Source organism: Perna viridis, chromosome 8 (assembly GCF_037379345.1).
Source record: "Perna viridis isolate PV_CMFRI_1.1 ecotype Kerala chromosome 8, ASM3737934v1, whole genome shotgun sequence".
NCBI lineage: Eukaryota > Metazoa > Mollusca > Bivalvia > Mytilida > Mytilidae > Perna > Perna viridis.
This window is the reverse complement of record NC_142452.1, coordinates 9,992,930-10,010,000: the sequence shown is the minus strand read 5'-3', so window position 1 is coordinate 10,010,000 and position 17,071 is coordinate 9,992,930. Positions and strand designations below refer to the sequence as shown.

At 33.4% G+C, this 17,071-nt stretch overlaps 1 protein-coding gene across 2 annotated transcripts in view; it reads right to left on the bottom strand.

Annotated features, from left to right (window-relative positions):
• The window catches only part of LOC148609259 (low-density lipoprotein receptor-related protein 6-like), a 39,370-nt gene extending 26,453 nt beyond the window's left edge, over positions 1-12,917 (bottom strand). The window contains exons 1-4 of one of the 2 annotated variants that reach the window (XM_088542296.1): positions 12,706-12,917; positions 4,486-4,879; positions 3,615-4,015; positions 2,437-2,451 (exon numbers count right to left, since the gene is read on the bottom strand). In XM_088542296.1, coding sequence (XP_088398422.1) covers positions 2,437-2,451; positions 3,615-4,015; positions 4,486-4,879; positions 12,706-12,760 — 865 coding nt within the window. In that variant the 5' untranslated portion in view covers positions 12,761-12,917. The remainder of the gene's footprint in view (positions 1-2,436; positions 2,452-3,614; positions 4,016-4,485; positions 4,880-12,705) is intronic. The other variant, XM_088542297.1, reaches the window with a different exon arrangement.
• Positions 12,918-17,071: the final 4,154 nt, after the last annotated feature.

Genomic DNA, 17,071 nt, shown 5'->3' with positions numbered 1-17,071 from the left:
CTTTTTGATCAAGCAAGCAAAACAAAAATCAAATCAGTTAAATTTTAAACAGACCATCCCTAAAAACATTGGAGACTTCACATAAGGATAACTTCATCCAATGTAAGTTTCTTTTTGTCTGTTTTTTGGTAAAAGTATTTTTTAAAACAGGCATTTTTCACATTCCTAAGGCAATAGCTTTAAAAGTCATCATACAACTTTAATTCAAAGTGACTTATGTGGGGCTTATCATTGAGATCACTTCATCAGTTGAAAGAGTCTATTTATCTACAGTATTATGGTTTCTGAAATATTAGCTTAAAATAAAAATTTATCAGAATGAGACAGTCAATGACATCTAAAACTATGGCAACAGACAACCATGTGACTTTCTTCCCTACTTGAATGAAACACTTGTTTTACATCAAGTATTTCATCCTTATTAGCCCAGTCTGTTAAAGCAGGAAATACTGTATCAAATGAATGAGAACAAGTGAGATGTAATTGAAACCCTTAATGATCAGGAACTTGGATGAACCTCAATTTAGTTGATAATATGATAGGAAGGTCAATATACATTAAAGAATTGTGCAGATGTTTCTCTACCATTTATGTACTACTAATAAAAGATAATCCTCTACACAGAACATTATATTTTGCAAGCATGGATTTGTAAGGCGACAGACCAAGCATATGCTCCATAAAACATAGAAAAAGAATATGTTTTGTATGAGATTGATTTTTCTCCAATTCTACTCCCCAAGGATTTGTCTTGCTTCACGTCGCTCGACCTTAAATTCTATTTTATCCACCTAAACTGAAATCTTGAATGCACCCGGTAAAGGGTTTTTAAGTCTTGTTCTAGTTTCAGATTCCCTTCAAGAATATCCGATGTAGAACATATTGAAATCCAAAAACTGCATTTTATTATTAAAATAAAAACGCTGCATCATAGTGCAAAATCTTCTATTTTATGCTTTTCTTAACATTTTTATCCTGTAGAACCAGATATTTGTCATTTTTTATCAGTATTTTTACATAAGAAGATATTTTGCTTTTAATATTGAACTCAATGCTATGTGAAAGACAAATCTCTATGCATTTGAGTGGTAGATGAGGACCCATTCTCATGAAACCAAGGAGTCAAATGATGAGACTTACATACCCGATTATGACCCCCATATTCCATGCCTCTCTCTTAAAATAATTTCAGTTTTAATACAAGCCTCAACATTCTACAGTTTCTAATGCTAAGTTATTATATACAGCTGATCCTATAATGTTCACTGAACAACCATTTTATATAGTCAAATATTAAATTCTTGCTACACTTATTTTCATTATAAACACATGTACTTGTATTTTTCACCCAATACTTAATGTGGTTTAGACCCCATTATAATCATTTTAAAATCCATGTTTCAAGTAAAACATTCTAATTTTTGTTATAGGGACATATATAATATTACATGTATTTACATTTAATTTGTAACAAGAGCCTCCAAAGAGCCTGGTTCATTTTTCACTTTCAAGGTTGATAACTCAAACAAGGTGTTGTCCGACAATTATGACCCAATAGAGACTTTTGAAGGGCTTATCATAAGGATCATGTCATCAATTGAAAGTTTTTTTATCTATCAAAGTTTTCAAGATATTGGCTGAAAACTACAAAAAAAAACACCATTTTTCCACTTTCAAGGCCAATAACTCTAACAAAGAGTCCTCCAACAACTTTGACCCAATTAGACTTTAGTAGAAGTAAAACACTTCAAGCAGAAGAAGGAATTTCACATTTATATCCAATATCTCTTATAGTTTTTGAGATATATGTAGAAACTGGCGACTGGACTCGGGTGGTCTAAAAATAGCAACAACAGCCAAGGTTTATGTTGATCTATATAATTTTAAAGATACACTAAAGAAGCAGGATGACTAAGTATGGTAATTATTCACTGAGTCGTTTCAGAGGAGATTTTTAAAGAAAAGTTAATGATTGGAGACAGACAACAGACACCAAGTGACGACAAATACACACTTAGGTGTACTAAAAAAGAAAGACAAGTAAAAAATGTTTGCTTGAAAAAGACACAAAAAACAATCACATTAAAACAACACTGGTACATATATTAGGGTGTTTACTGACAACTCAAATTAAACATATGCCAATTATTTTTTATCGCAGCTGATTATAGTGGTTGATAAATTGTATCATTTATTATCTAGAAATTAAACAGATTATGTGTAGAAAAATAATTTGGAAAGTTTTCAACAACTCAGTGCAAATGTATGTCCAAAACTGTTATCACTACAAAAAAATACAATACAGAAGATATCTGGCAATGTTTTGCATGCTTAAAATTCATGAGAAAAAAAAGAATAATGAAAAATAGAAGCTGTATGATAACCAAACAGAAAGAAGCAGACAAATGACATTTAACAACATTCATGCAGAAATACCTGAAGAATTTTTGACTGGCAAACAGAAACAACAGCATTATTTATCATGCCATTTCATACCTAATCTAACATCATGTTCACCACTAGGTTAAAGGTCATTTTCTAAATGAACTGTGATATCAATTGCTTTTGTTGTTATCATTAATGCATCCAATTTTCATGACCCTTTATTTCATGCATCTATCATATCAGGTATAAATAAAGTTTTTAACATAACTTAGTGCAGATGTATCTTCTATAGCAGAATTCTAATTCACAAAACTTCTGAATACATTAATCATTCACTGTAATGATTTACATGCTATCTACTTAATGCATTCCATTGACTTGTTATCTGCACTTTGCTTAACCTAATATAATACATAGATGTACAATGAAAAATTGATAAAACTTGCTGTGTTCATAATTTTGATTGAAGTCCAAAAGCCTGTGCTATCATGGAAGACCATGCTGAATTCACCTGAGGGCTTAAAGCCTGTACTATCATAGAAGAACAATGTTGAAATCACATGTACCAACGCTTTAATCATATACTATCATGGAAGAGTATGTTGAACTAAGGAACTTAATTATGAAGCTTTTAAAGACACTTGATGTCACTCAAGCTGTACATGTCGTTTTAACTTTTCAAGAATTAAATGTTGTAGCTACGTCTAGTCAGTCCATTTGGTAATAAATCTCAAACTAGTCAGTCATTTTGTCAGCTTGGGTTATAAAGGGTGTGAAAAATTGAAACCCTATCATTAATTAAAGTGTCATTTTAGTAAATTACAGGTAATATTTTATGTTATCACTAATTAAGGTAGTTTTAATCTAACATAGTACTGATTGAAGTTCGAGAAAGCATCGAAGAAAAGTAGATGAATACAAATATTGAACAAGGAACTTGAACTCTAAAATTTTTTTATAAGCTAACACACATTTTTAATTTCCACAAATCAACATAGCCTTCCAAAAGCCAGTGTAAAATATCCAAAAATTATTAAAACTTTTCAGGTAGTAAGCAATTCCTAACAAAAAACAAAAAAAATCTGGAAACTTACAAACTTCAATTTCTTGAACTCGATCACATTTCAATGGTCCCATGGAGTCTGAGCTACCGAGGTTTGACTATGCTAATAACTATGGGTAATTAAACTCTCCCTTTTCCTTACAAGACATTCATTAGTATAACCTACCTTTAGGTTGACGTCTATCATTGAAAACATGAATATCCATTGGAGAATAAATTTCTCTTAAAATAGTTTTTCTGTTGCTACCAGTTATTTTATCACAGGAGAAGATTGCCCGGTCTTTCCAATCCGTCCAATACAAAGTACGATCAAAGAGAGTAAGAGCAAATGGATGAGGCAGATTTCCATCAATGACAACCCTTCTATTGGAACCATCAAAATTGCAGCTATGGATGAATGCATTCTTGGCGTCTGCCCAATAGATCTGTGAGTCCTCATAATCTAGTGTGAGTCCATTGGGCCAATGAATGTGTTCTTTTACAATGATTGATCGATGGACATGTGACCCATCCATACCTGCTCGTTCTATCTTAGGTGTCTCACCCCAGTCCGTCCAATACATATACCTGTAACAAATATATTTTTACTAGTAATATTGGAATCTGATGGTGCAAATTACATGTTAACATTATACTGGTACAATATTGTATACATAATAAAATATTTTTTTTTATTTGGGTTCTAAACCTTTTGATTTACAACAGAAGCACCTAAAGTGATTAAACAGAACACAATTTCAAGAACACAATTTAATAGTCTTAAGGAAGTCGACCTAGGGTAAGGAACATAACTCTTGAAATCAGTGATATGTTTGTATCATGTTCAATTTCATCAAAGCCTTTTAAGCTTTCCTTTGAAACAGAATGAAATCAGTCCAAGTTACCTTGATGTTTACATGAGATTGTTGTAAAATGGTGAATACAAATGTTCCAATGATTTGTAAGAGTTATGTCCCTTACGCTAGGTCTACCTACTTAAATCATGTAAAAATATCTTTTCTTTCTTAAATACATCCAAGAATAATGCATTAATGTACCCATTCAATGGATCCAAGGCTATAGCTCTAGGCTGATCAAGTTCATTCCAATGCAAGACCTTACGAAAACTGCCATCTAAATTGGCAACTTCAATCCGTTTGGTCTCTGAATCGGTCCAGTAAATTTTCTTTCCCAACCAATCAACAGCTAGACCATCTGGAGAGATCAACCCTGAAGTGACAACATTTACTGTGACATCAGAACCATTGAACCATGTCCGTTTGATGACCTCTTGGCTGACATCGGTAAAGAAGATGGAACGGTCTTCATACAGGAAGTCTACTGCAGCTGCATCTTCAAGATTCCTCACAACTACAGTAGAGTTCCCTTTGTTACCAGAACCATCAACAACTCTTACATCTCTACGGTTGGCAAATAACAGCAGTGGACTTCCTGCAAACGAAACCGATTTCCATAATAATCTATTATATATGTAAAACATTAATGTATCAATTGCCATGCATACCCCCATACACGTACACAATAAATGCATTCTAATTAATCCTTTTGCTAATACAGCAGTATCATCAATATATGTTTATCTATGCAAAACATGTCAGACAGCTGAGGTAGACCTAGATAAGGGACACAACTCTTACAAATCATTCAGTATTTTACATCAATCTCATGTAAGCATCAAAGTAGCTTGGACTGATTTCATTCTGTTTCAAATGAAAGCTTGAAAGGCTTTGTTGAAACTGAATATGATACAAACATATCACTGATTTTTAGAGTTATGTCCCTTACACTAAGTCTACAGTGCTGTTGTCCAGAAATGACCCAGGAATTAATGTTCAGAAAAATGTTCAGTGTTTAGGTATTTCAATAAAATGTTAACCAGAAAACCTCAGTCAGTCAAGAAAGGACGGAAATTTTATCAGACAAAAAGTTTAGTTAAAAGTTTTGTTTAGAGCAATATGTACTGTACTGTCTGTACATGTTTAAGATGCTTACAACACACATAAGGGCTTTATTGCTTTTCACTTGTTATTGGAGTGCCACAATTGTTACTTGTATTTGATTAAAAGTACATGTACACTGTACTACATAACATGTATCAACATAGTGTTTTCTTCAGAAAATTTGCCGAGTGCTGCCCTGTACTGTAAATTTTCTCTATAAATATGATAATACTTGTATTAAAGTTGCCTCTTTACATGCTGGAATTTCCTTTTTTCCCTGGATTACCCAGCCCTTTCTCAAAAGATTCAGGGCACATACAACTGTTTTTAAAGTATAATGACCCAATAAAAAATATAAGTGGTTCAGGTCACTTATTTGAATAAAATAGGGTTGGTAAGTTGGAATATTATTTTGCTTTTATTTATATACTCTTTTTAAACAACCTGTGAGGTTGGCTAGACACATCACCAAATCCTGAAAAAAAGATGAAAGCCTACAAGTGATGACTAGACAATCATCACAAACATCAACAGGCTGTAAATTTATGGCTTTCAGTAGTCTAGTGGCTGCAGTTGCAAGCAAGTGTATGGCCATTGTTTTCCACTTTAATAAACACCCAATCTTGTCATAAGTAATGAAAAAAATTGGGATTACCAGAAGTGGGTAGGGTCCATCAATTTTTTATTTATTTTTTTTTTCATTTTGACAAAAAAAAGTTTAGGGGCTGCAGTAAAAACTAGCACACTCACAACTATCAACATAATATAAGAACTTGCAAAATTTATAGGATCTTAAATGCATGACCATCAGATGGCTATAATTAATGTATGCTCCAATATATACAGGTGCATGTATCTGTTTTCAACATAACACCTGTACATACAAGTACTAGTATCAATATTTACCCCTAGGTTGTCCACATATGGCCTCTAATAAATGCTATATTGACATTTATAACGACATGTGTATAAAGACAACTGAGAGAAATATTTGTTTTCTTTAACTTTCCCAATGTTTAATAAGGATTAGTGTCAAATTCAACACATACCTTTCCTGCTGCATCATATACACCATTAAATACTAATAAAAGTAATCAATTTCATTTTATCGGCAAAGAAATTAAATAATTTTCTGCCACTTTACATTAATCCAGTTCCTATTTCCAATGAAGGTCACATTTCCTATGAAATATGACTATACTTGATACATACACCATATACATGTTTATAATAATACAGGTCATTCTAAAATTCATATAGAATCTAAAGGTCCACAATATGCAGTATGATTCTCTCTCTCTCTTTATAAAACATCGTTGGGAATTTTTCACACCTTTCTATATGTCTGAAAATAGGTCTGAAAAATTCCCAATGATGTTAGAACTGTGAAATTTGCGAGATATATGTATATTTAAAACTGAAATGATCTGGGTCAGTACGAGCAGATTGTACTACTAGTACTTGGAGTTGATTGGCCAGATTTTAAACCCAATTAGCATGACACTTGATCATTACCTACTCTTAACAACCCTCCTCCTTCAAGACTGACACATTTACCATGTCAACAACAGCATACTCTTAAATGTTTACTCACTTTAGTTTAAGTACACTTGGACTGGTTTATTGCTTGGTGATTTACTACACGTAAATGTACATTTGTAATTTACTTGTACAGTACATATATGATGAAACCATGAATTTAAAGCAGGCATTGTGGTCTGATACTATAGATATATTCATATCTGAAGACGTATATACAAATCAGTGTTCTAGCATTCTATTTTCCCATCATCTGGTGTGAGGAAAGCTGTACATGTGTATTTTGCTCTACTTTCTCTTTGACAAGTAGAAAAGTTGAATTTTTGAAAGGCTTGGTTAAGTTCAGAAAGAAAATTTCAAGTGTGGGAAAGTTTATCTTCATTTTGAAATTTCCTGTGCAAACCTACATTTTGAAAAATCCTAGAACACTGACAAATGTACATTGAGAGTAGCATAATTAATATCATGATCTGAAATGTTAATTTCATTAACAAAATAATTTACATATGCTTTCTAAAGCTACCCAAGTTCTCCCAAAAATATCAAACCACATTTTTTAAATTTGTTCATACAAATTCTGTAAAAAACCAGAATTGCTGTATGTAACTCTTTTATTTATTCCATCAAACATTTGGGCAATTTAGTTATAATCAATGAATGTAAATGCAGTTTCCATTTGGCATTCCAATTTTTAACCTAATCTGCAGAGGCATGTTTATATAATTTGTAAAGGTTGTCAAACTTTTATAAGAAATGTATCCAGTGATAGGTGTACATGTATTCACTCATTACAGTGTGAAGTAAAATATAGCTAAATTGTATATGTAGGCACAGAAGTAAAAGTACATGTACATATCAATCCAATCTGTAAACTTAGGCTCCATTCTCAGGACTAATTTGCACATGTGTAAATTTGTCCATGTGGACACATTAACTCACATGCATAAATTAACTTTTGTATGTAATGTAGTGAGTATTTTTTTTAACTGATTTACATGATAAGGAAAACCAAAATTAATATACCCCTATTTTTTCATTAAACAAGGTGAAAATTCTGCACAGATAAAAACAAACATTCAGGATACTATTTTGCTCCATAACATGTACTAGTCTAAACTAAAAGGTAAGGAAATCTGGGTGAAAAAAAATGTTGAATAACTGAATCATAGGGCCTATCTTTTTCTCTTTAAGTACATGTATTTATGATGCAACTATTTTTTAATGTGCTCAAAGTTATCAATTCTGTTGTTTAAATCTAGAAAAATAATTCAAATACATATGTACCAGTATCTTTAAATGTACTTTATTGAGCAGTGTTCATTCTAGATCACACCTTAGTGCCATTAGCACAGATATTTCATGTACTCTGTTATTTAAAGAGCCAATAGCCTTGACTACAACAGGGGAAAAGAGATTACAACTTTTCTGGTCAAAACGACTTAGGGAAAATGCAGGAAGTGCCGCAAGAGACATGATTGTTTCCTATAAAATGACAGATGAGCCACTGACTGAAAACAAATGGAATGGCTTGGGAACCTGGAGAATTTCAAGTAAAATGAAAATCTAAATGTCCGTGTACTTTAGTGGAATATGATCCCCATAAGAACAGAAAGATTCTAAGTGGAGCTGCAACATCAAATGAATGACACTTTTAATCAGCAGAATACCATAATAAACAAACAACATCTACTAGTATTTTTTTACTTCATCTGAGGTGTATATCTCTTACCTCAAAATGGGACTATAAAGTGCATACAAATCTGAGGCTAACTTATATGTTGGTTGAATCTCTCCTGTTATCTAAATGACCACCTTTCATACTGCCATATAGGACTGTCAAAGGGGCCACTGGCCCCCTTTTATAAATTCTGGAATGAACACTGATTATGCCAGATATTCTATGAAGTATAGTAGTTTACCAGGCTACCATAGCAGTTGGCTGACTGAGCTGTGGCAGGGTAAAGACCTGGAAACTTCACCTAGCGGTGCCTGGCTATTACAGAGGCGACTGACTAAGTCATGTTTTGGCCTAGTGTTATATGTACACAGTAAAAAAGCTCTTTACCCGCACACCTTACTATGTATCCAACTGGTTACGAATATCATAACAGTAACCAACATACTGAATAGAAACCCAATAAAAGATAATTATACTAATATAACATAATTAGGGCCTGGGGTCCACAAAATATTGCCAAAATAACCAAACTAAAAACCCCTGAACATCTAAGATTTCATCAACTGATGCACAGATTTGAAAAAGACATATGAATGCTTAGGAAATTTACTAATGTGCAAACTTGTTCATGTATGTAAATTTACATCATGCCAATGGGGCTTTAGATTCCTCTAATTGCAAGTTAACATGTACTTGTCTTAAACACAGTACAGTATAAAGAAAGGTTTTCTGGTAATACATGTACATTTCTACATGCAAAGTACATGAATCTTGACACAAAAATATCCAGACTAAGATGTACAAGACATATCCTTTATCCACTTAATCTACCTTTAGCCAAAACTCTAATAGGATAGACATCAGAACTAAGGTGAACTCAATTTTGACACCTGACAAATACATAACTGTCAATCATTACTGCCATACCTGTACAGGTAAAAAAATTAACTATTAATACTGGTATTACATCAGCAGGATAAGATTACTGCCAATACACAATGATGTGAACCAAAAGTTCAATGTAAGCAGGCTAAGAAATACTTTGTATGAGAAATATTAAGACTGATCTTTCTAAAATTGTTTCAACAAAACGATTGAATAGTCGTTAAATTAGTGGCCTAGAGGCTGAATCACTTACCTGACTTAATCAGCCATCTTATTTTTTTTGGAAAAAGCTGCCACGTCTTCTCATGGATATTGAATTCTGAACGCTAATACCTAAGGAACAGTCATATTGACTTTCATTGAATTCTATCCAGTAGATTCAAAGGAGAAAATAAAATGCTCCACAGTGTGCAGTTTAATACGAACAAAGAGGTAGAACCCTGAACATTTGGGCAAGTATGGACACACCATTCAAACTTGATACAGGTCTGAGTTTTGAATATGGTTAGATATTTGACCAGAAGTGAAGCCGCCATTTTTTTGCCTCATATTCCTAGATGGTTAAAGTAAAAACCTCCAAAATTAATCCAAACCATTTTTGGGGAGTAATGCACTTGTGGTACAATTTCAAAGCGATTTATTCCCTTTTATCAAAATAATTATCTTGAAATAAACAAAAGGCTTCCAGAAGCCTGAATCGCTCACCTTGCTAAATTTTGCCTTTCAAGGGCAAAAAATTTAACAAGATGTCCAACAATTTTGACTCAAGAAGATTTGGTGGGGCTTTTCATAAGAATTATTTCAGCAACAGAAAGTTTCTTTCTATCATTCAAAGTTTTCACAATACTGGCTGAAAACTGCAAAAAACAAAACAAAAAAAAACCATCATTTTTCACCTTTCAAGGGCAATATCTCTTACAAGGAGTCATCTGACAACTTTGATCCAATTTTGCAGTGTTCTACCTAGGATTTGAAAATAAGAGGGGCACTGGGAAGAAGGCACTTTAATGTGTAGCATGTTTTTTTCAACAAAAAAGGGACATTGATTTTGTATGTTAGTGTTAAGTCAGTAATTTGTATTCTTATTGCTTACCTGCCAACTTTTGAAAATGAAGGTCGCATCATATTAAGCAAACTGAGTAAATCTGACTGCATGATAATACACATGTATATGCATGACACGCTTATTGTATTGAAAGACCTTTCTCAGATGACCAAATGCTTCTAGAAATTTAACACATATATATAGAGGTGATTAAGCTGAAAATGTATTACTGTAGCCTTTACTGTTGAAGATATAGAAAATTTTTAAAATATTGAAATTATAAGGGAGGTAACTGACATCTTGAATAAACAAACATATGCAACATGCAATTGTTTACACTGGTAGTTCTACAAAATTTAGACCTGTTAACTTGAAAATATTTGTAATATTAGTTGTGCAGTAGAAATTAATTATTAACCAATGATTGGCTGTCCATAAAATTGTTATAGATCCAATCGGGATTCATTTTCTACTTGTCAATCATTATCGGATAACCCTGGTCAGCTGATTGATCACTGATAATTACCTGAGGTTTACCTGAGGGTTAATTATGACAGGATGTAGTTAATGAAGGTGACACTTCTTAATTGGCTTCGGGTAATTTATTAACAAGAGTGGAAATCTTTAAGGGCCATTCAGATAATTGTAAATGGGCATCAATAGGGGCAGAGGGGCGTGGGCGTGATAGGGGCAGGGTGCGGCAACCCTCCATTTTGCCCTAGCTAGGACACTGTACTGTTTAAACACTACAATGTATATGTTTTTTGTAATGGCAGCCATGTTTTTCGACGGATCAAAAATCCACATGTCAGTTCTTTGCAGCATACTAAGTTTAGTTCCAATTGAAAGGTAGTGACAGAGGAGAAGATTTTTTAGAGAAATATTAAAACTAGCAAAAAAACGTTGAAAAAGGGCAATTACTCAGACTTTTCATTCAGAATTGTCAATTATCCTCTCATTCGTGGCAACATCCCTTCAGCACCAGCATCAAAACTCATACATTATGCCAGAGCCTGCTGTGACTATGCAGACTTTTTGTATCACACCATACTTTTTACAATTAGGCTTCTTGAACAGGGTTATTTTGCTACAAGATTGAAGTCATCAGTAAAGAAGTTTTATGGTCGTTATCATGAACTCGAGGATCAGTACGGTGTATCTTTCTGCACCATGAAAACTGATTTGTTCAATGTGTCATAGTTTTCCTTTTCTCTTTCTTCTACTCGGACTTTACTTTTATGAGCACCTTGGCGGGTGTTTCTAGAAAAGCAGAGGACGTTTACCCTACCAGTGCATCTGATCCATGCTCCAAGTCATTTTTTGTCGGAGTTACTCATTTACTTTTGTTACTCTGTATTTATTTTTTATTTATTATATGTTCTCTATTGTTTGTCAGATTATTGTGTTTTGTCTTCCATTTATCCCTTAAGTATGCTCTGTGGTCATAGAAATAAGGTAAGTCTCGTCATCTGCGAAGAATCAGTTTTGCTGTATGGGTAGCAAAGCCAAAGCATACATTACATGTACCATACACAATAACAAATTCCCTAAGTCAATGCATTCAAAATCAATCTGAAACAATGGGGGATCCAGTAATAGTGATATATGAGCCAGTTCTGGAATCAATAAGTATAAATTTGCTAATACATATGTAACTGCAGTATACTAATTTTAATTTTTTAAGTTGTTATCCCTAGTCCATTAATTTACACAATGTTATGCCAAGGGACAGGACATTTATAGCAAACAAAAACAAATCTAATCACGTGACCTTGTGTACATTATGTTTGTGTATTGCCAAATTACTGTACTAAGTCTTTTGATGTCAATTGTTTGATTTAAAGCATTCAAATTAATGTTTGTCACTTAACCAACAAACCAACTATCATTCATGAATAAGTTTCATCGCTTTACCATTAGTTCAGCCACCAAAATCACTGCACATGCAAATTATGGCGGCGAGATCAAAAGAATGGTCATCATCAGGGTTTTCAATTAAACATATTACTATAAAGTATATTCGTGATAAAAATACTAGTACTATCAAACATGTCAATATCCGGTTTTCTTTTAATTTGAAGCACCGTACTAACTAATACACGAATCAAGATCGATTGAATACACATGGTACTTTGATGTTTAGTGTACTGGGCAGGTGAACTAATCTTACCTTTAGAAAGGGCCAGGCATCCTAATAATACCAATAATTCGGACATCATTCCCATCCTTACGGACAGATGAATGTCTGAACACACAAGAAAGTCCGACCCCAGACATCAATAATGTCCATTAATGAAGAAACGGTAAAAGTATTTAGGTCACATTTGTATTTTTTGAGTTCATTGGCAGCCATTACAAAATTTGACCGGAACTATAAAATCCAACATAACAATCCGCATGACAGGTGCCCGTGATTCGCCCTCGTAGTAAACCGTCTAAACAAAAGTCTGTAAATTAATGCTTTCGATAGCTTTTGAGAGCATAAATCGTTTTATAATTATTTTCAAAAGTAAAAAATTATAAACAAAGTTTTTTTTGCTGTCTATATAATTATTCATGCTAGCAAATAAATAGAACTATTTTTATGCTGACAAAAAAGGTTAATCGTAACTGGCACCTGTCAAAAAGTAAAAGAATGGAGATTTGTTTGGAATTAGATTAAACACGATTTCAGTTTGGTTGATATATTTTAATACAAATGTTTGCATCAAAAGACTTTCCAACCACACCAATGAAAGCAAATATATATTTTTTCAACCATCTCGTTAAAGGATTACTTGGTTTCAGTCATGTAAATGCATCCAATGGAATTCTTTTATAAATATCATTATTTTAGTTAGCTACCTTTCGTCTTCGTTCAAAACCAATAATTTGGTTCATTAGATAAATTGTCTATGTGAAACAGACAGACAGATAAGTGTCACGTGCCAATACAGTTGATAGCTGATAACTTAACACGTTAAAATATTGTAAAATATAAAATATTGGTACCCAGACAATATTGACTTCACGTACGAGACACTTTTAAAAGAGTTGTTTTCGTTATAAAACACCAGTATCGAGCTATTTCACCGTTCACAATATTTTCTACGATAAAACATTGACTATTTACACACATATGTCATAAGAAATAAAAATCACGGCTTTCGTCGAAAGAGTTTATTAAAATCACTACAAATAGCCTCTACTTCGAAACTAAACTATATCTAAGTACATGACATTAAAACAGTGTTTTTCGTCTTCCCCATATTTATCTTAAATTGCAATATTAATTCAAAATAATACTGCATGTACATGGAGAAACAACAACTTCTTCTCTGGCCTGGGGGACAATCTATTTGTTTATCGTTTACATTGGGACTCTCCCTGGTTTGTACTACCTTTCTCATCTTTTATAGTTCGTATTTCAGTTAAAGCATAATTTGATAAATTAGCAATAGGGACTTCATGATACTAGTTATATAATGTCTTCACGAATGGCATAGCAACGGATTTTAAAACCTGGAAATTCCAGTGTGAAAATCTGTGAGCAAAGCTCACTGGGTGATACCCTCACTCCTCTCCTTAGTGCAAGTTTTGTACAAATTTAATCAGCGCTTTCAGAGAAGTAAGAAAAGGGAAATGGACGGATTGCATGAGCACTATGCAACTCTTACTGGATAATCTAGCTTTTGAAATCCATTTCTATGCCATTCGTGGACACTTCTTAAACAGAGACTTTATATGACTAGTATTATAAAGTCCCTGGTAATTTATCAAATATCAAAATAACTGAAATCTGGACCATTATATAATAAAGGTAGTGTAAACCAGTATAACAATACTTTTATAATTTTGGGTCTTGGGACCGGAATATCTGAATTCTCAGTGACAAAATATCAATAATGATACTATGATAACACTAGAAAACTGTGAGCAAAACTCGCTTGATGTTAAGCCCACTCACCACTGGGACGGACGGACGGGCAGTATGATCGATGGCGCCAGATGGTGCCTTAAATTCACATTATCTAACTCCACCCTGCTACTATAGAGTACTGCCTTTACTGCCTCAATAACTTTTATCATAAACAACAGAGACGAAACTGAATTAGAAACGCGAAAACAATTATATCTGTCTTCATTTTATGGCCAAAGAGAGACAATTTATTTCATTTTTTATTCTAGTGACCAAAATTCATTGGTACACTAGAAAAAATATGATACTTGGTGACCCATTCGATGACATGCACAATATGACCTCTAACTGGTTTGGGTAAAAATTTAAATAGAAGGTACGCAGTGTATATATTGCAGATTCTGTGAGGTTTCATTGATTCTATTCAGTGTTTAGGAGGAGTAACGTCTTAGAGATGGGTACCCCGGTGTCCCAACATTCATAAATGATAAAGTCTGAGTTGTACAATGTGAAACCTCTGAATCGATTTGGAACAAAATCTTTATATATTTTTTGTTAGATAGAACCATAGATATCACAATGATTTACAGAAAAACAGATAATTCGAACATGAAACATTGTACTGAAGTTCGGGATCATAATTAATATATTATTTCCTTTACATATATCAAGAAGTGTTTTTGTTCTTTTCCAAACTTTCCCTCTTCCGAGGTTTTTTCAAGTTATCAAGTCTGCAAGATAGCATTTACAAAGTAATTTTCAAGTCCCATGCTTGCGTCGTCTTCAGAGAAAATCTTCGGCCTCCCCACTTCTTGCGTTGAAATCTCAATGAAGATCTTTTCAATTTTTTTGTGTTAGTTGCATATATTCCGATGTATTGTATGGTGTCAATGCCTCCTGATTTACCTTTTTTGATTTGATAACTTCATCTTTTGATTGGTGTATTTGATGTTAATTTTTTATGTTTAAGGTTTGGATGATTCATATTTTTTTTTTGTATTTTCTTTTCCTTTTTGTTGTGTATTTGAATAATTTGTATACGTTTAGGATGTTGGCTCTATACTTAATCTTGTATGTGATGAGTCGGATGGATTTCCCGTATCTTAGACCCCCAGTTTAGCTGACGAGTTTCATCTCTGTTTATATTAAATTCCACAACCTTTGACTGTTTCCTAGGTCACCAACAAGGCAGTGGACCATCACCCTAATTTGTACTTGAAATTTGTTCCTGAAGTAGAGTTGTGTATGTTACACCAAGATTAGCTGATTTAAGCCTGATAGATAATTCGACCAGAATGTTGTTTTCCTCTTCTATGTAAGGACGGCCTTAAAGTCGCCCTAGTTTTCTTCGTTCGTATATGTACAACTCAATTCCAGTGGCAACTCCAGAGACATGGAAAAAAGTTAGTTCATGAAAAAAAAGAGCCAGGATACTATTTGCTTATTTTTGCCAAACTTTTGCACAAAATTAACAAAATTTTCCCACCAAGGGGCGAACGGGTGCCCCTCCCATGAACTGCAGTTCGGCGGTTGTTTCTAGAAAAAAGGAGGAAACTCACAACTGCATTCATTTTTATGTGATCTGGGTTATTTATTTGTCCCCTACCGGTGACTTTAGGTTTGCACTCTGCCCGGCCGTCAGTCCGTGGACGGGGCAGTAATAGACTATACAAATAAAATTCGACTTTGAGTTACATTGCCCTTATTTGTTGATAATAATTTTGTCAAAGTACTTATTTCAGAATAGTTGGAAAGAAATCAGAGTACTCATGTACTGAATCTATTTATATCCATCGTTTGAATTTTACGCCTCAAATAATTGTCAAATTGAAAAAATAGAGGAGAAAAGGAAAGTGCGGGATCGATCGAATCCAAACGTTTCTAACACAATCTTATTGTTGTGAATAGTTTATACAGCACTCTTCGATTTATTTTTAATTTCACCATTTTGATTACGAAGGCCATTACCGAAAAAAAACACACGAAAAAATTCATGATGCACTGTAACAGTGCGCCAGTTTGCGTAATATTCAGGTTTAATGCTGGTTTACATAAAATGAAAAATAATTACAAAATGGATGCCTTTGGATGCGGTAATGGACTAAATCGATATAGCTTTTAATACATGAACTTTAAATACTGTAGTATAAAATTCATAATTATGATGATTTTCATGAACTGAACTTCTTTCTTGTTGTACATGTTTGTGTATTGTGTTTGTCTTACATGTTTTTCTTTTCAAAATAAAAAATTACAAAAAAGTGCTGGTTTACATGGAAAACCTTGATTAATAAATACAAAACTCTCCGATATACTGCGTAATTGAACTATAAATTAATAGCTGGCCTTTCCCATTTTCTAAAATTTCAAGTTGAAATTCGATCTCTCGACCTGCAGGTCGAAACTGTCTGTCAAATCATTCGAACTTGAGCCACATTCATTAAAATTAATCATATCCTTAGGTACATGTCCCTCTCAACTAACTACATTACTCTTTCGTCTACCCCGCATTCAGCGGGTGTTTCTAAAAAAAAAGCAGAGGAGGCTTACTCTACAGGTACACCTGGTCCATGCTCACAGTTTTTTACTGGAGTCCGAGTTGCTCATTTACTTTTGCTACTTTGTATTTGTTATTTTA